This window comes from Rattus rattus, chromosome 17, assembly GCF_011064425.1.
Source record: "Rattus rattus isolate New Zealand chromosome 17, Rrattus_CSIRO_v1, whole genome shotgun sequence".
Lineage (NCBI taxonomy): Eukaryota > Metazoa > Chordata > Mammalia > Rodentia > Muridae > Rattus > Rattus rattus.
Genome location: NC_046170.1, coordinates 20059686 through 20085186, shown reverse-complemented (window position 1 = coordinate 20085186; position 25501 = coordinate 20059686). Strand labels below are relative to the sequence as shown.

The window sequence follows — 25501 nt, the reverse complement described above, 5'->3', positions numbered from 1 at the left end:
AGTCCCACTTCACTAAAACATTTTTAAGAAATACATCCCAGGCAGGCCTATTAATTTTGGGCAAGGAAAACTCCACGTGTGTCTGTTTGCTTCTGTGTCTATGAACTACCCTCTAATTTTGACACGGTGAGAACAGCACTGGAGATTTTCTATAAGTGTTTTTCAAACACGTTTTAAGGGCGAATTGTTTCGAAACTGGGGTCAGAGTTATCGGTGGTCACGAGAGCTCCCAAGTCACGCCAGGGGCTGCCATATTGCAGACCATGACGATAGCTCAGACCGACAGGGCACTTCAATGTTTCTATGAGATCCTGCATGCATAGCGTCCCCTACTGCTCACATTCTCCATTCAACTGGTAAAGGCATTGAATTAAGGAGGGTGGACACAGCCTCCCTGAACCACATACAGACTAGCGGTACGTAGCAGCTGCCACTGCAGGAAGCCAAATCTAACTGTCTAGGCCCTCAACAACCAAGCGCCCATCAGGGAACCGGCTCCGGTCTCTCTTCTAGAGCAGCGCTATTCCTCAAGATCAGGAAAGCAGCTCAACATCGCGGTTAGAGCACAAAGTTGCATGATGTGCTTCTGAAGTCTGCCTCGGGCGCCCGAAAGAACAGCTGACTCACACAGTCAACGTATGGGCCCTCTGTCCTTGTCTTTAGATGGGATCGTCTAATAACTTCCCCACAGGGGTCTTGCAGGGACAGCAGGGGTAACCTATACGATGACTTAGAAAAAAAATGCTTTAAGGGAAAGAGCTGGGTATCTTTGTCGCCATTGGGGCTTGCTTGCTCAAGGATTCTAGTGTTTGACTATATTGTGTGCCTAATATTTGCTGAAAGGGTAGGTCTTAGGTATCACTCACACATACTCAGTATTCAAATCTGTTGGGTACCTATAACAGGGAAAGCCACATTACCGTCTACCATTTGCAAGTTTTCAGCGTTGTGTTCTCTTCATGAGGTCTTGCGGTCGCTGGGAGGCTAACAACCAGATCCCGGAAGGGTCTTTCTAGTGGACAGCCTGAGGTGGACCACTCACCTCAGAGGTGCCTCACAGGAGCAAAGGCTGTTTCCATTTGTATTATTGGATCGCCCTCATTCTACAGATTATCCTACGAGTATGAGAGTCACGGTCTCTGTTCCCTTTGCCCTGGAAGTCCTCAGTGGATATAAAGGCATTGAAGTGGGACTTTCCTCACCTAACACATAGAAGGAAGCAATACGTTCTCTAGTCAACCAGGGAACACAGAGCAAGCCACTCCAGCTTACAAGGAGACACATGATAAAACACCTCAGGCTGGCATAAACCCCAGCACGTTTCTACCCAGTGCAAAGGTCCTACCAACAGGATAAGCAGCTCTCGTCTCCCAGGCCAGCTGGCTCATGAGCTCACAGGGACCGCCCTGTCTCCACCTCTCATTTTCCTACGTGGGTGCTTAGCGATGCTTTGTCTTGGGGATCCAGAAACTTGAACTCAGATTTTCGTGTTTGCATAGCAAGTGTTTTATCCTCTGAGCTCTCTCCCCAGCACCTCACCAAAAAGGCGATTTGAATACGCATCTTAGATAACTTTGTGTAGGACAAAGTTTCAAAGTGTGAGACTTCCCAGTGTGTCAGCCAAGGGCCCACAGAGTCTCTGGTTCCGGACCATTTTGGATTTCAGAGTTTTGGATTTGAGTTGTTCGACTTATCTATACCAAAGGACGTCTTGCTTTATGAAAAAATATGAGGTAGTGGATTTAAAATGAGACAAAACACTTAAAATAGGAAATACCTTGTTTCTATAAAGCTCAGAGCATTCTGACGCGAAGCACCAGCAACACTCACTAAGGTAAAGACAGCACCATAATGGAAGCCAGCACACACCCACTACGTAACAACTGCCACTTAGCATGGCAACATTTTGTTTTTAGTTCAATCTGGCTTTGGACCAGATTTCTAAAGAAATTAGCAAAAGAAGAAAGTTTAAGTTTGGGGGAAGACAATGTCTATCATTTTTCGTAAGAAGAGAAAATATGTTTATCTCTGTCTCTATGGCAATTCTCTTCTTGGCTTGGTTCAGTTTAATAACTTATAAGCAGTAATTTTATGTCGAAAACTTTTAGAACAAAGATATATTGGCTAACATCTGCAGTCCCAACTCTTGGAAGGCTGGTGCAGGAAGGGCACAAGCTTGAAGCTAGCCTTAAAAATGTATAATCAATCATAAACTCTTTAAATGATGGGCAGTGTCCCGACACTTTCATAATGATGATGGCCCCATTGTAATGTTTTACAAATATAATCTGCTGCTCTCTTCCCACTGGATGTTTGCTTTCTCTCAAGCTAAAGCGTGGGCACTGACTGCCTTTTGGAGGAAGCACTTTATACACCGTACAGCCACTCTCACGTGCAATGCTTACAACATGATTTGTAGATGGGAGTTGTTTCTCTCCTCTTCTTTGAATCTTATTATGCAAACAACAACACAGCAACATTTCAGGGACTGCTGTAAGATTGTAACTTAGTGACAGAAAACACGGAAGTTCCAAAAAGCTAGAACAAAACCCAGTGGGCTGACAGGGAACGCTTGGAACTCAATAAACTTGAAATGCTGGTTATTCTGCCTGTGAATTACAAGACAGGAGCTGTACAGGCAGGGCTGGCCTCCGAACACCCTCTGTCCCCTTCCACATGTTCCCGGGACTGCTGTGCACTATGACTGGGTCTCTCAAGAGCCCTACCTCAATGGGCTCAGTCACCCGGACAATCAACAGCTTTCAGCCTTATGTCCTCTCCTCCCCCGACTAAAAGACTGCTTCAAAAAGCATCTTTTGAAGGGAGGATCCAAGTAGACAGAGAGGGACCTGGGTCCAGTGCCACTTGCTCCAATGACAGACAAGCTCTGATAGAGTCAGCGAACTGGGGCCTGAGGCTGTGACCCTCTGTTGATGGCTCAGGAGAACCAGATGCTGAGTGATGCCTGCCAATTCCCTGCAGGGGTCAGGCGCAGGCTGCTGCTTCCTTCTGCACGTTTGCAAGGCCATGGCTGACCTATGGATCCTCAGTGGTATAAGATGATTTGGTGAGATTATGTTAGAGCACCCTCCGGGCCCAGGTAGGATGTACAGAGAGAACAGTAAACTACAGGGACACTGATGATAACGAGTTGACAACTAGCCAAGCACCAGATTCCAACATAGAGAAAATAAGCAGAAATAAGAAATAACGGTTTCAAAGCTCGATGTCAGGCCAATGGGATGGTTTAGTGGATTATTTGCTGCCAAGCTTGATGGATGACCTGAGCCTATCTTCAAGACCCATGTTTACCATGGAAAGAACTGACTTCCACAAGTTGTTCTTTGACCTTCACATGTGTGTGCATGTGTACACATACACACACACAAAACATACAAATGCATGCATGCACGCACATGTGCACGCTCCCACACAGGCACAAAGGATAAGATATACTATTTTTCAAAGTTCCATATCAAGTATTTGACTACAGCAGTTAACTCCTCCCTCACACTGGAGAAGTAATACGCACAGACTGCGTGTATAACAAAAGTTGCAGGGGCAGGACTGGTGCTCTGCCATTCGCTCTCATTCACGGAAGACACAGCACCTGGTTGTACACCCGGCAGAGACGATGACTCTCATCCTTTGTGGAACTGAGATAATGGAATAAAGTGTTCTGCCTGAGCCTAACTGGGGTTGCAACTGTGGAAGCTCCCAGGTCTGTGGAAGTGAGCATCCATCCTGTGGAGCTGCTGGTCTGTTATCTCTGAGGAGTTCAGTCAGGGGAGTTGCTTCTTGGACCTCAGAAGATCCAATTCAAGCCCGAGAGAAGCCTAACTTTAATCTCCCACAGGCCAAGTATCTAAAAATCTTTCTGGAGTCAAGGTATAATTTTGTGCCCTTTGCCCCTGGGACCAACAGTGACAACATGTGTGCACACAGTCATCAATGCAATGTGTCCTCCTCAGTCAGACACACTGTTCTTCAGTATCAGCACTAGTGATGGACCAATACATTGTATCTCAGACTGACTCTTCAATTGTGATTTCCAGGTTCATTTCCCACAGCAAACTTGATTTTTAAGCTTGGGTTTTGTATGCTCACAGGTCACTGTTGTCATGTGAACTGGACATAGTTATCCCCCAGGATACTATAATCTCTCATATTTTAGGCAAGATTCTCTGGCTGCAGGCAAAGCTCCTGCCTCACAAGTGGATAAAATCCTGGCCCAGCGACACACATCTGTAACCTTACTGCTGTGGGATCAGAGACAAGTGGATTCCCAGAATTCCTTTGCCAACATGTCTAGGCAATCAGTGATCACTGTTCTCAGTGAGAGATCTTGTCTCAAAAAATAGCACGGAAAGTGATCAAGAAAGATATCTACCATCTACTGCTAGCCTCTGGATACATACATATATACATACATACATATTGGCATGAACACATGTGTACACACTTACATATAACACACACACACACACACACACACACACACACACACACACACCAGCACCAGTACAGAAAGGTTGTCCCTAAGTTTCTCAGTTATTGGCTACATTGTAGATGACATTGGCTACAGTTACAAGGACCAGTAGAGTTTAAGATCAACAGGGTTCAACTTGTTTTATTATTGGGACAGAAATCACTATTCAATCTTAATTGATAATTAGAAGGGAGAACATTCCAGAATCCTTGTAACCATTCCTAGCTCTGAAACAGCCTTGTAATCAGGGATTCTTCTTTATGTCTGATTTAATTTACTCTCACAAGTCATTAATTGGTGTCATGCGGCTGAGATCTCTGTGGAACTTTCTATAACTTTCATCTAATTAGGCACGTGGAGGCTGGGCTTAGAATGTATTATTAATTCTCTGGGCTGTGTGTTGTAGTTAAATGACTTTACGCTATCACTTAAGATTTTAAAGCCAAAAGAACAGGGAAGAGGGAGGAAGTAAAATGGCTTATGAAAAGTCTTACGTCATCGTTTATGCAAAATAGTGGTAGACAACTAGCACGTCCACACAGGAGCTCGTTAAACACTCCTGGTCTCAAGGAAGCCTGAGACATCTCTGGAAAAACAGCTATGAAATGTCTGTTTCCTAAGTCTCTGAGAGGCTCACAGCCAGTGATATACTTCACGATCCCCACCACACTGCCAATGTCCTCCTTGTAACACTTGAGATGCAAATGTTCCCTAGAGACTGAGATACAGGTCACATGCAGCATAGAGCATTTTATCAGAACATGGTCTCATTCCTCACTAACCACACTCACATCAAATTCCTACCTTAGCGTTATCATCAGTGCCGAACCTGACGAGAATTTAAGCAGCTGCACATTAAATATGTCCTATTAATTCACTAGGATGCTGGATTCTGAAGTTTATGGTAAGTTCTAGAAGCTTTGTAACTCCTCTGGAAACCCAGATGTCAAGCTCAACAGGCTTTCTTGCAAGACTGGTCATGTTCTACAAAATTCCCAGAGACCTCCATTGCAAACTTCCTGCAAACCCCTGGACGGTGAAGTTGCATTACAAAACATTCCCCTGCAAGAACACAATAGCCCACTGGGTCATTCATTCCGTATCCCAGTGAACACACGTAATTGGAAATAGAAGGACTTCAAAGTAATTATGACTGTAAAGGGAGGCCCTCTGTTCTTCAGGCAGTTAAATTGAAGTAGAAATAAATTATCACTTTTATTATTTTTTACAGCAAAGTTTCCGGTGTTCTGAGACCTTTTTACAGCCCCCTTTGACTGTATGCATCTTTTTAATGTCAACATTTTTCTAAAATAGTATTAGAAAGTAATATATCCTTAAATATTTGAAAACATTCAAAACAAGTTGAGAACATATATTTATGCTATATATCCCACTCCGTGCCATTCTTTTAATGAATGACTATTAAGAGAATAATCTATCAACAGGGTAAGCAAGAAATACAAGAGCGATAAATGACTTTTGTCTACAGTAGAGAAACTAGAAGATGAGTAAGAAGAGAATGGAACAGCTAAAGGCAAGAATTTAATGAAACTTACGAAGAGAGAGTGTGTGTGTATGAGTATGTGTGTGAGTGTGTGTGAGTTTGAGTGTGTGAGTTTGAGGGGTGTGTGATGTGTGTGAGTGTGTGAGTGTGTGTGTGATGTGTGAGTGTGTGTGTGAGTGTGTGTGTGTGTGTGAGGTGTGTGTGTGTGTGTGGAGTGTGTGTGTGTGTGGTGTGTGAGTATGTGAGAGAGGAAAGGGAGAGGGAAAGTGAGAGTGAGAGAGAGAGGGAGAGGGAGAGGGGAGGGAGAGGGGGAGGGGGAGGGAGGGGGAGAGGGAGGTGGTTTAGGCATGGAAACCTGAGCTGTGGTTTCCTTTAATCAGGGCTCACAAAGGATGACCTCACACATTTTCTCCAGTGTTCCTTTGCAGGTGCACATGTCCCTCGCACAGGAGCAAGCCACCACTGTGAGTACCAGACTCACTTGCCACTCTTTACCTTTGCTCTGCAGTGACACTAACATAGACACGGGTTAGTGCCCACTTCGGATTATCTGCTATGAGTTCTAGTATTGTTTCCTTTGGGGAAAGCTAAAACCATCAATGTGCAAACAAAAGATTTACTCAAATAATTTCTCCTAGTGCCCAAGTTGTTCCCTGTCAAAAGCTTCCTTTTACACACACACACACACACACACACACGGATATGGAGAGATGGCTCAGCAGTTAAGATCCAAGTTCAATTCCCAGTACTCATATGGTGGCTCAGAACCATCTGGAAGTCCAGGCCTTTTGGCATCCACAGACACAAGGCACGCATGTGATACACAGCTACACATGCAGCAAAAACACCCACATACATTAAGTAATAATACATTTTAAAAAATAATAAAAATTTGAAAAATAAAACAAACAGCGACTCGTAGGACCTCGCTGTCCAATGCAGATGGGCCTTGAATTTATGATCTTCCTGCTCTGGTCTCTGATGTGCTGAGATCACAGCATGTATCAAAGGAAAGGTTTAATTCTCCATCCCCAGTACAGGGGCTTGAATCGATGACCTCATATATACCAGGCTAATCCTCTTACAGAGCTATATCTCCACCCTCAAAGGGTATATATTACTTATTATCAGTCTGTGGGTGTGGGCACAGTGTGCCTTGGTGCACTTTGGAGGCAGAGAACAACTTTCAGGTGCCTGACTCTCCTGGGGGAGGGGGGAGCACTCGGGGACCAAGCTCAGGGGGTTGGGTTTGCATGGAATGGCTTTTACCTGATGAGCTGTCTTGCTGGCCCAGTGATTTTGTGCGTTTTCTTTTTTGTTTTGTTCTGTGTTTGTGTGTATTGAACCCAGTGCTTCACATGTGCTAAGCAAACACAGTCCCACTGGCCCTCGTGCCAGCTTCATGGTGGCTTCTTCTGAATTATATCTTAGCCTCATAGACATATCACAAGCCCATGTGGTTCCATTTCTTTTTTTTTTTTTTCAGAGGTGGGGATCGAACCCAGGGCCTTGCGCGTACTAGGCAAGTGCTCTACCGCTGAGCTAAATCCCCAACCCCCCCATGTGGTTCCAATGTGTACAGCATTACCTGCCTCCTCATGGAACCCCAGCATTACCCGCCTCCTCATGGTCCCCCAGCATTGCCTGTGTCCTCATGGAACCCCAGCATTATCTGTGTCCTTATTGACTCATTCCACTTTTTTTTTTTAAAGTAGATACTAAACAAATATTGGGAATATAGTTTTTCTTTCATTGAGTCCTTCTGCTTCTGGTAGTCTCCTCATTGAGAACGAGACACACATCAAGCAGCTCTCGGCTACACGAGCCTCAGATTGTAAACCTTCCTTTCCACTTCAAAAAGGAAAAGGAAAACCAAGTCTTCCTGAAACTCATGACTTGTTGGTGTCCCTCTAGCATAGCCATTAGATGGTGCCTGTGTCTCGGTTCTAGAATGCCACAGCTGCTTTATAGCACCCTACAACCAACCCCTGTTACAACCAGCACCGTCTGCTATTCATGTAACATGATCGGGACGTTTTATTTATACACCTACGTTATTTGACTGGTGAATTCAAATTATGTATTTTATAGATGACTAATTTTTGATTAAAAAATTTGACTTACCTGTAAAAGCATTGTACAAAGAAGTCAAAGAAATATTTTTTTTCTCATGACACAGACAAATAAAAGGCATGATAAAGGAACCAATTACAATTTCCAAAATAACATCTTTCTACTGGATATGTGAATATGTAATATGAAATGTTATACCCATTGACTAAGACCTAAAGGCAACAGTTATTTAAAATATGAGCGCTAGGTAGGGTAAACGTGAAAATATCACCCTGATTACATCACTTGGCAGCCAGTACATAAAACAAAAACGTCTTCGAACCTCTCAGTTTTGCAATTATTGATCTCTTGACTACCTTCTTATTTTCCCTCGCAAGTATTCTTTATTTTATTAAAGAAATATGCCTTCGGGGAAGTAGAATGCATTTAAGATAAAGCCTACACAACCAGAACAAAATAAAGAAATGAAAAGGCCAACCTTTATTCCACTTTGAACAAGTTTGTGAATGTCCAAGTAAGGCTCCTTGAGCATTTCTCCTTCTGGGGTTAGAATCTTCACGTAGCCTTCCTTCTCTAGGATGAAGAGCCGAAGGGAGCCATCCCCACTGTGCACAGCACCCACAGGCTGCCGCAGCCCACTCATGACCTCCTGGACACAGAAGCAGTTGTGTTTGTGCTTTCTAAACAAACCAGAAAAAACCAGTCAGCCCTTTTTCTAATGAAGGTGCCAAAGGATGCATTCGGTATCACCAAAGTTTATTGTCTCAAAGAACCAATGGTTTTGGAAATCGAGAAGGACTGCTAACCCAGGCGTCCTACAATACGATTCCCTTTTCTAAGTCATATCTTTTCAATGGAAAATAACAAGATATCATTTTCTCAGAAAGTAAAAGTGAGAACCCAAATGATTTATTCTGCAATGTCATTAGCTCATTAGCTCATCTTTCAGTGACTACAATTAAAATTTGCTTTTACTCACAATAATGAACCTTTATGAGACGGCATTTAAGGAGAATGTTCTAAGATCTATTTATATAAAGAAAAACTGATTTGCTAATAATAATTGTGCTGAATATTTTCATGGTGCCATAAAGCTAACAACAATCATAAAATCCAAGTTGAACACTGTGCCCATAAAATTCCCATGAGTCACAGAGAAGCCAAGCTCATAACATAGGATTATGTCTAAGTATTAAATGCATTTAACCTATAATTTTAGGGGAGCAAAGTACTATGAAGGAAAATGACCTTAATGCATGTGGAGTCTATGACTCCTGGACATAAGCATACACAGGGGTGTTGCTGTCAAAACCACAAATTTGTTACTTTTTTTCTTTAAGAGTAAAGAGGTTGGGGGGGTGGGGAAGGAGGGAGGGAGAGGAAGGGGGAAGAGGAGGGAGGGAGAGAAGGGAAAGGGAAGAGAGAGAGGGGGGGGATAGAATTGTATGGACCTGCTGATCTCTTCGACTTTCTCATAGTCTTCCATCTGGTCCAAGTAGTTAGATGCTGGTCCTCTGACTTGCTTTCTCGGGAAGTCTGGAAAGCATAACCCAGCATCTTTTCTTGCATAGTAAAAGCAAAATTCATCAGCAGTTGTTTGAAGAAGACCTTTAAAGTGACACGTAGGAAGACTCATTAGGACCTGCGTAGTAAAACCAGCTCATTTGAAAGACAGGGCATATGGCCAGAGACGACTTGTAGAGACTGTACAAATAATCCCAGGGAGGCCCAGACTGCAGCAATAGGACAGGGAAAGCACAGGGAACAGAGGGAGATGCTCTTTTCTTCTTTAAACACATTTAAGAGTTCCGGTAAGGGCTGGAGAGATGGCTCAATGGTTAAGAGCATTGACAGCTCTTCCAGAGGTCCTGAGTTCAATTCCAAGCAATCACATAGTGGCTCACAACCATCTGTAATAGGATCCGATGCCCTCTTCTGGTGTGTCTGAAGACGGCTACAGTGTGCTCATATACATAAAATAAATAAATAAATCTTAAAAAAAAAAGAGTTCCGGTAAAAGTATAATTTACACTGAGTACTTTTAAAAGATTTAGGTATCCATCCATATGGTGTGCATGTGTATTCCTTCATGTGTTTATGTGCACCACATATGTGCAGGAGTCTGAGGAGGCCAGAAGGGCATCAGATCCCCTGGAACTGGAGTCACAGACAGTTGTGAGCTGCCAATGTGGGTGCTGGAAATGGAACCCAGGTCCTCTGTAAGAGCGGTACGTGATGTTTGCCCACTGAGCCCATCCTCTCCAGGCCCCCGTCCTGGCTACTTGAAGGGCTACATGAAAGACATGTTATAAAAACCCAATGCCATGTTATAAAAACCCAATGGCAAAATGTACTGGGATACCACAAGTCCCTGTGTTGACTCTCCCCAAGCTTCCTCGTTGATCACAGCTTGCATGTGTGAGCTGACCTCATTGCTAATTAGTCTATTTTTTTCTACAGTACTAAATACTTTCCTAAAAAGAACACATGACAAGTGGTCTATTGTTTGCTAATTCTCTTAATGCAATGCATTCATATGGAGATAGCAAAAGTCTCCATATTAAATTAATGACCCACTGTGTGATCTTTAAGCAAGAGATGGATGCTAATTCTAATTTCAATTATTGTGAAGGCCTTTTTCTTGAACTTTTTCCCCTAAGGGATAATGATAATATATATTTAAGTGATCTCGTCTATCTTCTTAAGAGGAAAAACTGACACACCCATGAACAAAAACATGATAGATTACATGATAGATTAACTAAGCAGGTGGGTAAAATAAAGATGTTCCTTATTAAAACTTGGGGTGTGTGTGTGTGTGTGTGTGTGTGTGTGTGTGTGTGTGTGTGTACATGCACGTGTGCAGCGTGAGAACACAGATGTAATTGTAGAGGTCAGAAACCAACATCTGGTGTTTTCCTTGACTGTTCCTCTCCTTAGTCTCTGAGGCAAGGCCCCTCATTGACTGCGAAGCTCCCAGATTCCATGGCACTGGCTACCCAGTGATCCCTAAGGAGCCTTCTGCCTCAGTTTCCCCATCCCTGGGGTTGCAGCTCTCCCCTCTGTGCCCAGCTTTTCGCATGCACACTGGGGATTGATCTCAGGTCCTCATGCAAGCACTTTGCTGACTGAGTCATCCCCTCAACCCTGCGAGAATTTGTAGAAGTACAGCTCCCCTTCTCTATGAAATTCAAAGCTTTAGGTCAGAGGGAAAATATAGAAAATTTTGACTATATCTATAGTTTGAGGTAATAAGATCCTGGTCTTATCAATGAGATGCATCTGTAGTCTGAAGATGTGCACTTTCCAAGCATGTCTTTTTTAAATCAGGATTTGGGTTAAGGACATACATGCTGGCACTCTTGTCCAACCACTCAAAGCCCAGTCTTGATATTAACACTGTTTCGAGATAAAAGCATCAGGTAACTTAGTCAGAGTTCAAAAATTATAAAGCAAATTCAGGTTTTGCAAGAGTTTCTAAGAACAAGATTTGGGGCTGGGCCAAGTCAGGCTTATTGATAGAGTTTTCAAGACACTCAAAGCTCTCTTCCAGTGGGCTTGACCTGGGTCAACCCAAACTTCAGAACAAACCAACCTTGGGATAAAAGCGTCCCATGTGATAAAGCACGAGATACATTTTGACCTCACTTTTGGGTGAAATGTATTTATTACCTTTTAATAGCTGACAGAGACTCTTGCTCTTGCTAGGCAAGCGCTCTACCACTGAGCTAAATCCCAAGCCCCTAGAGACTCTTTAAGAGCAAGTTCTGCTTAGGCTGTTGGGAAATATTTCAAGTTGGGGAAGGCCAGGGAAAGTGTGTGCCTTCAGGGGTGTGTGCACACAAATATGCAGGGCACTGTGTGTGCCCTTAGTAGTGTGTGCACACAGGTATGCAAGGTACTGTGTGTGCCTTCAGGAGTGTGCTACACAGCTATGCAGGACATGCTGTGTGCCCTCAAAGGTGTGTGTGTGTGTGTGTGTGTGTGTGTGTGTGCCCTCAGGAGGTGCGTGCACATAGGCATGCAGGGTACTGTGTGTGTCCTCCGTGATGCAGGGGATGGGAAAGGAGGTGTGGCAGTCAGAAGATGCTCCTTAGAAAGGGCAATGAGGAGGTTTTCTTCCTTTGGAAATCTGGTACCATCAGATATAGAAAGGAATGGAGAGTTTATTATTCATCTTGGGAGTTCACTGTAAAACATAACCTTCCGTACCCATTCCTCAGTTGATAAGCACCCAGTTGAAAACTAAAAGTAAAAAAAAAAAAAAAAACAAAACAAAACAAAACAAAACAAAACAAAAAAAACCCAGTAAAAATAAGAAAAGAAAAAATTAAGTTTGTTTTAAAGCAATTGGTGTATTTGCAAACTAGTATGCAGACGAAAATTCATTTTCTAATAGACTATCTTAACATTAAGCGAGAAAGTAACTTCACAAACTTGTGAACTTAGATGTCTTGATTCTTTTGACCAAGCACACACCCTTGGTTGGACGAATTCGCTGGAGACCCGTTTACTGAATATATGTGTTTAGCCTCGCCTGGATCACCACACTACGCTCAGGTCTACAAATGCAGGCATACTAGGTCTACAAATGCAGGCATACTAGGTCTACAAATGCAGGCATACTAGGTCTACAAATGCAGGCATACTAGGTCTACAAATGCAGGCATACCAGGAGTATTCTTGTAGCTGTGTTTGTTAAACCCTTGGTTACTTATCAAGTATTCAGACTTTGCAGCCATTTTCCAAAGTGGTGAATCCAGCCCTGTATCCCTCACAGCACCCAATAAAAATACTGACCTGGAAAATACTCCCCAGAGTTTATTATCTCTTCCAGTTTATTTCTCACTATGTATTTTAGAGAAGTTATCTTTTACCCCTGCGTTCATCCATCATGATACGGAAAGGGGGAAGAGCTGCTGAGGTCCTGGAAGGAAGGCTGTCCATCCTGTACCTCTAGCCTTTCTCCCTGGGACTAATAAGACACATGTGTTAGGTATCTGATGGAGTCAGCACTGGGGAAACTCAGTGGACTCAAACCCTTGACCTTGGCCTCATTAGCCACAGGATTAAACCAATTGAACTAATTGGGTGCAGACCTTTCACACGGCTGGAACTGACTGCTGGGACATGACTGTCTAGAAGTGATAAAAATCATTACGACAATAGCTACAAAGAGTAAAGCAATGCCAATGGGTGTCTCTATGTGCCTTACGCCAGCTCTAATGCATGCGAAATAGCCATTCGGCTCATTCAGGCCAAAGGAAAGACCCACGGGGTAAGCAGTTTCGGGACTTGAGAAGTTTTAGGAAATTCCCTTTCTCAGTAAGTCCACAAGTGGAGAACGTTTTGATTGACAGTCTAGAGTAATACACAGTTTTACTGCTTTCGAATCTCTTTTCTGCATTTATTTATTCATCAGAATTTTTTTACAAAGCACATTCCTTAGGGTTTTCCTCCTCTTCAGAGTTATGATTAGCATAAAGAAGAGGACATCGGAAGAACAGCTGAGATACTGTGATCAAGTTTCCTATAAAATGAAATCTCAGAGTAGCTGTTTCCCACGGCTTTGGGCTTCTGAGAGGAGTAAAGCAGAGAGTGGACTTACGGTGAAATGATCACAGGTTGTCTTTGTAACCGTTTCTAAAGCCCCCGTGTGCTGGAAGTTGAGGCACACTTCTGAGCTGGAGGCAGGGGCTGGTGGGAGGACTTGTGGCGCGCCTTAGGCATGCGTACCCTACCTGCCAGGACCTGGGCTGGCTAATAAATCAATGACCGTAAATGCCGCAGAGAGTGTGTGCTATTACGGGGGACAAGTATTTAAAAGTATTATCAGCATGTGACCTAAGACCAGGCTGTCCCTTCAGCTTGCAGCTAAGGTCTCCCTGGGTCTGGAGGCCGCCTCTCCCCTCTCCACCTCTGGAGTGGGGCTTTCATGTGGTTATCTTTCGAGGCACCCTGGGTGGCCTCAAAGAGCACTTGACATCTTGATGCACTTCAGCAGCTTTACATATACACAAACTTTGTCGAAAAATAAATTTGTCGTTCGTCACCACCTAGGCTGAGCCGGGAAGTGACACACTTGCAGTTCGGGGCCCAGGGCCGTTTGTTGTGCTCTCTCTTTTAGTTGCTTTTCTAGGCTTGTTTCGCTGTTTTCAACACTAAAACAACTTCAGCTACGTAAAGACCACCGTGGGGGAGACTGCGTCTAGCATGCCGCGCTTGCTGTGAGGTGATAAAGTTCAATGAAGAAGCCAAGCACTGGTATCAGTTTCAGCTAATGGTCGTAAAGGCAGGAAGTCAGCGGCAACCCCGCGCTCTCCAATCTGTTATGACTTCTCTGTGGGCCATCAAGGCTACTGTGAGCGGTTCCACTTTGCATTGAGGAATGCGATAGGGGGTGGGGGAGCTAGTTTAAGAAAAGTCAGAAACGTGGCTACAGTTTATAAAAACAGTATTCTCACATCCAAAAGGGGTTAGGTACGTGTCATGCTGTAAACAAAGGGAACAAGCAAACCTAATGTGTTTATTATTTATAAGAGTTCTATTAATTTTTTTCTATTTTTTTGTGGGTCTGAAAAGTACTAAGGTGTGTATAGCCCTTTGAAGGAGTCATCCCAGTCACAACCTACTACTCTTCAGGCTTAAATACCATCTAGGTTTATAAATGGTTCATTGGAGTGATTTATGTGTGAGCTTGTGCTAAGAACCCTTCTTGTTAAATTATGTTCTTCCTCCATGTTTATTCCTCTAATTAAAAAGACAGCTGCACAATTTATAAATGTCTGTGGGCGTGTTTGTATGTAGTGTATGTGTGTACATGCATGCGTAAATGTAACAGCTAGCGGTTAATGTTGGTATCTTCTTCAATCCCTTCCCATCTCACTGAACCACACAGATACACACTCTCAAGCAAGTTCCTGGGATCTGCCTGTGCCTGATCCCTGCCCTAGGCTACAAATGACTAGGTTACACATGCACCATGACTAGGTTACACATGCATACATGACTAAGTTACACATGCATAAATGACTAGGCTACACATACACACAGACTAGGCTACACATGCACACATGACTAGGCTACACATGCACACATGACTAGGTTACACATGCACATATGACTAAGTTACACATGCACACATGACTAGGCTACATATGCACACATGACTAGGTTACACATGCACACATGACTAGGTTACACATGCACACATAACTGGGCTACACATGCACACATGACTATGCTACACATGCACCATGACTAGGTTACACATGTACCATGACTAGGTTACACATGCACACATGACTAGGTTACACATGCACACATGACTAGGCTACACATGCACCATGACTAGGTTACACATGCACACATGACTAGGTTACACATGCACACATGACTAGGTTACACATGCACATGACTATGCCCATCTTTTTTTTTTTTTCCATAGATGCTGAGGATCTGAACTCAGAACCTCATGCTTTTGTGGCTGGTACTTTACTGACTGAGCTGCCCTTCACCCCAGGGTATAAACTTTCAGTGTTGCCCATGTTAATTCTGTTTATCAGGGTCTGGAATGCGATGGTAGCCAGGTGTCCTGTGACATCCTGTGCAGAAGAGCGTCACAGCAATTCTGCCATCTTCTCACGGTACGATATCGATTATCAGGAGAGTTCTCTTGGGGTGCAGTTCTCTCTGTGTCCAAATGGCAGGACTTCAGAGTTCTACCCACCGCATGGCTTCTAAGGCATGGATTCGTCACTGTATGTGAATGCTTAGTTAAACGTCACTTTGGGGAATTCCTAGTCACACTTTACCCAAAGAAATATCACTGAAGCTGCTGGTGCTCCCTTATCCCATGCTGGCTCTGTAGTAGAAGGAGAGCCCTCCCTGCTCATTCAGGGAGGTAAAGTGAGTTCCAGCAAGAAATGTCTGTCGGTGCTGAGGGTGTGATCCAGACGGTAAAAATGAGAAGACAGAAAAGGTTTTACTGATGATAACCCGGCCTATATAAAGTATGCTGATAATCCAATGTGTAAGAGGTTTACCATTTGCCTTGGGATCTTAATGGGAAACAAACCATTAGAACAAGGTTAGTGTCGTGTTTGTCCGCTCAAATATGGAATGAAACGTAAGACTTTGGAAAAGTTGGTTATGAAGTAAAATAAGAAGGAAAGCACAATTTGCAACACCTGTAAACAAACCTTGAAGGGCAGGGGCCTTAAAAAGATTCTTGGCAGTGTTTAAACGTGTGTGTGTGTGTGTGTGTGTGTGTGTGTGTGTGTGTGTGTGTGTGTGTGTGTGTGTGTGTGTGTGTGTGTGTGTGTGTGTGTGTGCGGCATGTAAAGGGTGTGCGTGTGCGTGTGCGCATGTCTTGTGTGTGTGGCAGCGTGTGTGCGTGTGTGTGTGTGTGTGTGTGTGTGTGTGTGCATGTGTGTGTGTGTGTGTGTGTGTGTGTGTGTGTGTGCATGTGTGCTGTGTTTTGTCTTTTACCTGGAATATGGCCCCGACAAGTGTAAAAGAACTCTTTGCAGTAGTCCTTGCAGAGGAGTGGAAGTGCAAGGTCTCCATCCAGGACATCTCTTTCAGGTGAGTAGAACAGGCTCTGGGAGTGGGGAGAGCAAGGAGCACATTTGATCTCCTCCAAGAGCCTCCCACATTCCGTGTTGTTGGTGGCCGAAAAGATCTGAAAGCCACAAATCAGAAACACATCTCATTAGTCAGGAGGAAAGGGAACTCTTGTCAGGTTTCCCCCACCCCTTTCAATCATGTGAGCACAGAAGTCTAACTCAGATAAAAAGAGTGACTGTCACAGTACGGTTTCTCAGAAGGATGCACGTTATCTTTGAGGCCAGGGTGAGGAGAGGAAGGTCAGAGGAGGACGCACAGAAGCTCTTCTTGTCTGTAGGAATTCAAATGTATGAATCTGTCCTTTTGCTGTTAGAATTGAGATGTATACAGACTGTTGAACGCTCGACGCACTTCCTCTGACTCAGCGCATATATTGAGTTGTATTTTCCCTAAAAATTGAATATCTTTATCCAAGTGTGTCCAAAGTGTAATTTAAACACATGGCTTATTTGTGTCATGAGTGAAAAATATATTTAATTCCTAAAGCTCCTAATATGATTTCCAAAGTGTGCTTAAATAGCATTTTGGTAAACTTCTACTTGTTCCCAATCTGCAGACTGTACTGGGCACTGCCTTTCGTGGTCTATAAAAATACCCCACAGTGGGCCAAATAGGCTTAAGACCCATTTTAAACATTCATTATATCTTAGCCAGGAAAAACTTTTTAGCTGGCTCCTTAGGCATTTTATATGCATGAATAAATACGGAGCCTAATGAACGTGCTTTTGTACAGTGAGTCGTTAATTTTAATGAAAAAATACTTTTTATCATTATTCACACATTGATAAGTCCTTCATTGCAGTCAGATCAACTCGAAGGACTTGATTACTTGAATTAATAACTTGTCAGTAGAATGGGTCTTAGCAACAGTGTTCACTTGGAAACCTAATTTGAGGAATCCTTCAGTAAGTATAGGGGACAGTATTAGCATAATATCTGATAAATAAAATTAGTGCTACCTAAATCAAGCACTAATTTGCCCATGCGTAGACTACAACATGCCACAGTGTGTGTATTTTATAGTATTTCCATGTGGACTTCTTGAGTATTTCTCTGGAACAACGCGTTAAAATGAAAAGTTTGAAACTGGAAAAGTGTTTAGCTCTTTAAAACAGATATTTCTTTTACAAGTTAAGCTAATTTGAATAAATAATCTAGCCAGTGTTTTTTCTGGATTATAATAAGACAAGGGTCTTAAAAAGAAAACCCATATCTAAAGAACGAGGTAATCTAAATCCAGAGTCTAAAGAGGCTATTCTAGTTCAGAAAAAAAAATCATGTGTATATTATAACTACTTAGAGTATTCCAAAGTTATTAATCATAGTTGCATATACATTTTAATTTTTATCAGTTTGTTTAAGTGACAATTGACTAAACGGTCCAAGTTTTCTAAAAGAAAACATATACCAGACACTTAGAATTTGCATTCCAAGAATGTTTTTAATGTCTTTTATTGTCCAGCCCGGAGACCTCACAAGATCTATTCAACATGAAGAGTGTATAGCTTAGTTCTGTTTATTTCTCATACAGCAATCCTCCAAGGACTAAACAATAGCAGGGAGCCCAAGCCACCTCTCCTGCTCTCTGACAACCGGGCTGTAATTACCTACGCTTTTATGGAGACGGTTTGTGCTGCTCTTTTTTGAAAGAGCTGACACAGAATGGTCCCATGTTCTCTTCCAGCTGCTCTTCCAGAAGAGCCTGCTTTTAGTGCCTAAAGAATTTTGTCTCTTACAATTTTTGGAATGTGTCCTGCCCACAAGATCCCTCATCAAACGTCTCACAAATAGGCTTCCATAAATTATCTGAAATCAAGTAGAATATTATTCTTGTTAAGGTTTGACGCTGTTCCGGCCCAGCAGGATGGTAACATTTTACTCTGTGTGAGGTCTGCAGTATAAACACCTATTTGAAGATAGATAGAGTCATCATTCTGGCTTCGGTTTCAATGAACCAATAGTCTCGCTGAAGTCAATGAAACTGACTCAGCCCAAGCACACCAGTTTAGACGGATGAGCCCTGGTGTGCCGACGGAGGCAGACTTACCCCCTCTTCTCTTTCCTTCTCTCCTCCAACGTGCCTGGCGCGGGCACACAGGTTCTTAACTTTATGCCTGACGTTGCTTTGAGTCATTAAGAAGAAAGTTAGATCAATTCCTTGTTTTAATTTGTAAAAGCCAAACACACAGTCATTAAGTTCTAGTGGTCTAGCTAGATCTACTTTGGAAATAGTGTAAAAGCTGGACCCATGATTACAGTCAGCCTAGGAAGAACAGGGGCTGCGGCTGACTAATCTGTTACATTTGGCAGTTCACCCTTTCATCTGTAGCCAGGGGAAAGTGAAATCTTCGTGGGGAAAGGTAAAATAAGTGGGGGTCTGCAGACAGCCCCGCGCTTACAACTTATCAGCAGAGACGTCAGTGGCAGAGACCCCCTTATCTTTCTCTTTATTCATCAAATAACTGAATAAAGAGGTAAGGAGGAACCCATGTGGGTCTCACGAAGGGATAAAAGGAGGAAAAACATGACGGTATATTACGATGTCGCTTTAAGATCACTTGGTCCACAGAAAAGCCATTTCTAAAAAGTCATATGCCTGCAAGACTGTTCAGCTGTTGGGCAGAACACACGCGCTGCAGTATAGCGCCGGATTATGTCATTAAAGAGTTCAGTTTCAATTTTAGGCTAATATGTAAATAGATCATTGTCCCGAGGCAGCTGTTAAAGGGACCTCAGGATGAGTTATTTGTTTAGTTGGATGTGGTCAACAATAGCCTTTGTCCCTGCAAGGGCCAGAGCAAACAAATGATTGTAAAAGGGCACACTTGAAAACAATTACTTCTCACCCATTCCTTGACAGCTTTGGCTGTGAAACCACCAAGGCAGAGAGAGAGAGAGAGAGAGAGAGAGAGAGAGAGAGAGAGAGAGAGAGAGAGGCTGTTCCTCTGTAACTACAAGTTAAGTTTTAGAACTGGGGAACTGGGTATTTTGACAGGGTGTAGATTCAACTTGGCTAATGAGAATTAGATCATTTTATCATGCAGTATTTAGGGTCTGCATCCATTTTGCTAAGACAATATATCCTGCTAAATTTTGGCATCTCTTATGTGTTACCGTAGTTAATGCATACCATTATGTTATATTACATAACATAATTAAAACCTACAAGGAACTCAAACATCAGAACATAGCAATGGAGTCCGAGAAACTGAACTAAATGTTAGCTGACTAAAGAAAGTTTGTGAGCCCAGCAACTGGATTTAACTGCTTAACTGAGCATGCTCAGCCTTATTATCTATTTGCCTTAGAAATTTCTCCCTTCAGGAAACTCTGCGTAATACTTCTCTTGAAAAGTTGATGAAATGCAAAGATCTTTTCTGGGAATATTTTTCTTCTGTAAATAACAATAACAAATGCCCACCCCCCCACCCCACCCCCATCTCTCTTGTACACGAATTTATAAAATGAAGCCCTAACATACATTATAATCCGGGAAGGCTTATGGGGAAAGGGAAACACTGATGTTTATTATAAAATAACATGTTTTACAAACTATTAAAATTTGAGAACGTAGGTCACGAATACATGGGCATGGCTGTTCCAAATCTCTGCCTTGAACAATTTGAGTATTGTTTATAAACCTCTTGCAATAGAGCAGCAGAGCCTGCAGAATCCGACTGGGTTTGCACGTTTTCCAAACAAATCTGGTGGAGTCTGCTAGAGATTGGGAGAGCTTAGACAGGCACATGCACAGCTAGCACAGGCAGACCTTGCCTACGTAATTACTTTCCTTATTTTTTTTCCTAATGTATCTCCCCTTAAGTATTATAACCTCCCTCCCACCCCCAGTCTGCTCTCTTAGTCCTTCTCCTCACTCTGGAACCAAGTTTGTATTCCACGTGTTTCTGGAAGAGGTCAGCACTGCAGGGGGCCCTGGATCCTCCTTCTATTCGCAGCATACACTATACACAGGGACACTTGATGTCGAGTAAATATTTCTACACCTTTCTCTGAGTTTCCCCCTCAGGGGTGGGGGTGGGGACTCCGGGAGAAGTCTTTAAGATGCTCAGGACTGAGCTGTTTCTGTAGCTTCATTCAATTAGGAGGCTGGGGCTTAATGACATTGTCGTGAATAAAACGCTGGGATATGTGTTCCCCCGTCTCAGACTACTGCTGCATACGGTAAGAATAAAGAGCGAGCTTCAGCTGAAATCCACAGAAGACAGCTCTCACTCATCTGGGAATAGAGGAAGCTGGACAAACGTTCCCTCAAAAGGCATGGACATTTGGACAGAGCTGGCGACTGGAAGAGAATGATGTTCTCTAGTTTCAGCCATTAGTGAACCAACTAACAAACACAATGGTGGTGTTGTTACTCCCCGGCCATAAGCAACAGGACGCTGTGTGTGGGCGGCAGTTTAGTGGGGGGGAGGATAAGTCGACCCCTTTTTGTCCTATTGATTTTTTCCCTATTTGCATGACTTGAGCAAATTAAATGATGCAATATGGCTTTTTGTTACAAAACAAAGTGAGAGGTACCACCCAGACACATATGTTGATTCGCAGGAGCTGTTTACATGATAATAGGGTGAAATCTACCGTGAACTGAGCACAAAAATTAGATTCAGCCTGGGCATTTTTTTTTTTTTTAATGCCTGGGCCAGCAAGAGTGGAGCACAAGTTTTCCAAGTGTCTCTCAGACCTTGACAACTGCAGAGTTGTAACAGAGGAATTCTTAATTAAACCTAAAATGGGCAAAGAGAGCTCCCGGGAGCAGAGACACCTGATTGTTTATCTCCCCGTGCAGTGATTGTTAATGACAGGATCCCGCAGACAGCACACAGCACACAGCATCCCACGTAAAAAAAAATCTGATGCAGAATCAAGACCAACGACCTCTTGCACTGGGGGGTTGGGGGAGAAGACACTTCTTGGATAAGCTAATCAACGCATGGGAAGTTCATATGTCATCACTCATAAATATGAGTTTCTAGACAAGATCCTTCTAGACAACGTAGCACCGATGAAAACCTGGATCTAAGATCCACAAGAAGAAACCACCGAGTAAGAAGCTCCAGCAAAATCTGAGTTCTTAAGGTACCAGGAACTCCCTTCTCCTGGCTTAACCATTGTCATGCAAGCTAGACCCTTCGGATTGCGGTTAGGATTAGAAACCAACAGTGCCTAGATAGCTTTTATAATTCAACCCGCTCTCTAGTTAGAACACGTGGAGAAAACGGAACAAATCTTTTTCACCCCAGAAAAATAAACCGGAAACCACTGCCACCCTAATTTACAGTTCCACCTCACCAAGTGCTCCATTTGATCCAAAACACACTGTTAATCCCTATTCTTTTGAAATATTTACTCAGCCCCGGACGCGGGTACCACAGAAACGACTCTCTACAGATCGGCAAGTTTGACCAGCATCCCCGCAACCGGCTCGAGGGGAGGAAGAGCTGAGAACACACGCCCGAAACAATCACCTTAGAAAAGTTATCAGAACTGTCCAAATAAGTTTGGACTCCCTTGTAGTAATCAGCATCTCAGCAAGCTGCATGTAGGAGGCTGGGGACTGCCTACCTTGTTCTCCAGGCGCCCCAATCCAGGGCTGTCACTCTGCAGGCAGCAGGATACTCTTGGGTAGAAGCCACCACACAGAATCTCTCCTCCACTCAGCAGCTCCAGCTGGGACATCATCCTCCTGTCCCTTCTTTTCAGGCGCTTTGGGGGGTTCCCATTCAGGCACCTTCTCCTCCTCGCTCCGCTCCCTTCGCTCCTTTCCCCAAACTTGGCATCTCCTTCAAAGAAGCCCAGAGCCACGGCCAGCAGTAGCAGCTTAAACGAGAGCATCTTCAGCATCGTCTGCCCGGAGCAGCAGGGGCAGGACGCGGGAGGATGGGGTGGGGGAAAAGGCCACTGCCCAGCAGGGGCACTAGGGCGCAGTTCCAGGAGAGTGCTGCGGGGCAGCCGGACGCTCTCGGGGGCAGAGGGAGGTGGCTGGGGAAGAAAGATGTAGAGCTATGCAACTTTGCCTTAGGGCAGCCGGAGGAGCAGCCAGATAAAGTGCAGATGACACTTGTCCGCAGCCTTGCCAGCGTCTGTTGGGTTAGGGGCTTTCCACAGCAGTTGGGAAGTGGGAGGAGAAGGAGTTGGAAGAGGAGGAGGAAGGAGAGGAGAAGACAGTCATAGAACTTCGCTTGTCCGCTGAATGGGAGTTGTTTAGGTGAGACAGTAGCAGGAACCGAAAGGGCGGCGGTGGCGGCGGCGGGCCGGGGGGAGGCAGGGCCGGCGCTGGGTTCCCGAGGATGCTGAGGTCTCCTCTGCCGGCGGCTGCAGCTTCTCACACAGCCTCTCATGTTTCGCTCCCTCTTTTCTTCTTCTTTTTAACTAGCGCGCGGGGAGGTGCTGCCACCGCGCGCCCCTTGACGTCACCGCCGCTCGCGCGCCCCCGCCCGGGATGGGGGAGAGGGGAGGGGGCGGCCCGGGAGCAAGCGCACGCCCGGGCCCAGGGTGGCCTCCCGGCTGCGACGGGGCGGGGACGGAGGAGTTCGGAGGAGGGGCGGGGGCACGGGGGAGCCCTCGGAGCCAGCCTCCGGAGCTCGGAACCTGGAACGCCACCGTGCCGGGGTGGGGGGTGGCCTGGCCGCGATGCCCAGCCTGGGACGAAAGTACGTTGCTGCCATTCAAGGCGACCGGGCTGAGGCTCCCAGATGGTGTGAGTAGAAGGGGACCACCGGAAGGGGAGAACGGAGGGATCGTTGCCTGGCTTCGCCCACCGGGTCTGGTTCCCTCAGCCGGGGAAGGGATGTACTCAGTCAGTGGGCTGGAGCCAGCGGCTGGGAGCTTGTTGGTGCCTTTTCTTCTCTGGCAGGCATGGACAAATGCTGCTGGTCCTCAGTGATCCTGGAGAGGAGAGAGAACCCAGATGCTGCAGGTTTTTGCATAGACAGAGGTGGCTTGGAGACTTCTGAAAAGGGCCACCCACAGGTCCTCGCTGAAGTTCTTGGAGCTACTGCGATGGGCACAGAGACACGTGTGCTTAGCAGCATTGGGTACCCCGGAGAGAGCTGAGCCGGAGTCCTTCTCCAGGCAGATATGGGCTTAGGCAAGATGACCTAAAGGGGCTGCCTTTAAACCCAGACTAAGTCGTCTGCGAGACACCTGTAGATATCTCTAGCTGACTGTTCTGCATGCATTTATAAAGTACATGCGCGCGCACACACCCCTGTGCACAAACTTCCTGGTATTCAAATAGAGAAGAGGAAGAATTTAGTCTCCTATGTGAAGTGTAGAAACACAAGACCCACACAACACTCTGTGTACACATATCATTGTCCTAACTGGATAAGCTCTGCTTAGAGCATTTCTAGAAAGGTGTCCGTAGTATCAAGAACGGTGACTTCACGTTTCCTGAAGCTCTGCGGCATTGGGACAAGCCTCCCAGGAGCTGCGAGTGAAATGTGCCTTTCTGTCTATTTGGGAATTTAACAGGGAAGCCGCTTTCCTGGTAGATGGCTTTTGATGAGGGATAAGACTGTTTTTCCCATTTTGGCAATAGAGGAATGTTCACCATATTTGGAGACAGATTTCACCGAGCTCCAGTGGAAGTTGGAGTTGGAGCTGGTAACGAATGGCTTTCAAAGTGCTATCAGAGGCTAGGTGAGCCTTGTCCCTGGATTTTGGGTTACATTTTATGTGTGAAGTTAGTGTTTCTTAAGCAAGAGAAGTGAGCAGTTAGAATAAAACTAAAGCCTGCACACACGTGTGGCCTAGCCACCAGCTTAAGGAAATGCCTCCAAGACGGCCATACATGACAGTATACATGTTACTGTAGAAACTACTCTGGTTCCCATGTCTAACATGCAGCCTGCTTAGAAGTCTTCCGACATCAAATAAATAACACTCAGGATTTTAAGGCTTTAAAAGTTCTCACTTTTGTATTTATTGATATGAGTTTTATCAAGATTAAGCCTCTGGCATAATTCCATGTAATTGGGATTCCAGATCCCCTCTACAATGTGTGTAAGGCTTTGTTCCTAGATTCTAGTTTAATGTCTTTTCCTAAAATGAAAATCCTTCTAAAATATCTCAGTTGTTCAAGCTCTTACTCCTAAGTGATAAATTCATAATATGGTTGGGCCAGGCCCTCCTGTGCTGTGCTTTTCCAGACCAAGAGAACCTGAAGTGAAGTGATACTGGGTTTTACGAAATCATGCTTCTGTTATAAGGTGTGATCTTAAATGTCAAGGGCAGAGCATTTCTAAATGATCCAAAGGAGACAAACTTATTTCCTTCTTGTCTTCTTGGGACAAAGGATTGGGTATCTAAGGCTGGCCTTTAAGGATGACTTTGAACTATGGATGCTTCTGCATCCTTAGTGTTAGAATTATAAATGAGGGCCATTATGCCTGCTTGAGGCAGTGCTCAGAATAAAATCCCAGGGCTTTCAGAGACCTATAGTAGAACCAGACATAGCAGGCTAAATAAATAAGTAAGTAAGTAAGTAAGTAAGTAAGTAAGTAAGTAAATACAATCAACGGAAAGATTCCTAATGTTGCTCTGCTATACTCATAGATAGGAACTCCTCTATTCCTCATCAGAGAGGCCGTCTCAGGAGCGGATGCAGATACCCACATCCTCACATCAGGCAGAGAGCAAGCCCAGGTTGGAGATCTCCAGTGGTTCCCTCCCCTTTGAGCTTGGGAGTTTAGGGAATTCCAGGGAACCCAGAGGACGAGGGAAGAAGGAATTGTGGGAGCCAGAAGGGTCAAGGGCACCAGGAGGAATCAGCTAAGGAGGGCTCA

At 44.4% G+C, this 25501-nt stretch overlaps 1 protein-coding gene across 1 annotated transcript in view; it reads right to left on the bottom strand.

The window, feature by feature from the left end:
- Hhip (hedgehog interacting protein) overlaps positions 1-23035 on the bottom strand; it is an 89544-nt gene extending 66509 nt beyond the window's left edge. The window contains exons 1-4 of the mRNA XM_032888061.1: positions 22278-23035; positions 16557-16749; positions 9518-9674; positions 8545-8746 (exon numbers count right to left, since the gene is read on the bottom strand). Of these exons, the coding sequence (XP_032743952.1) occupies positions 8545-8746; positions 9518-9674; positions 16557-16749; positions 22278-22556 (831 nt within the window). The 5' untranslated portion in view covers positions 22557-23035. The remainder of the gene's footprint in view (positions 1-8544; positions 8747-9517; positions 9675-16556; positions 16750-22277) is intronic.
- Positions 23036-25501: the final 2466 nt, after the last annotated feature.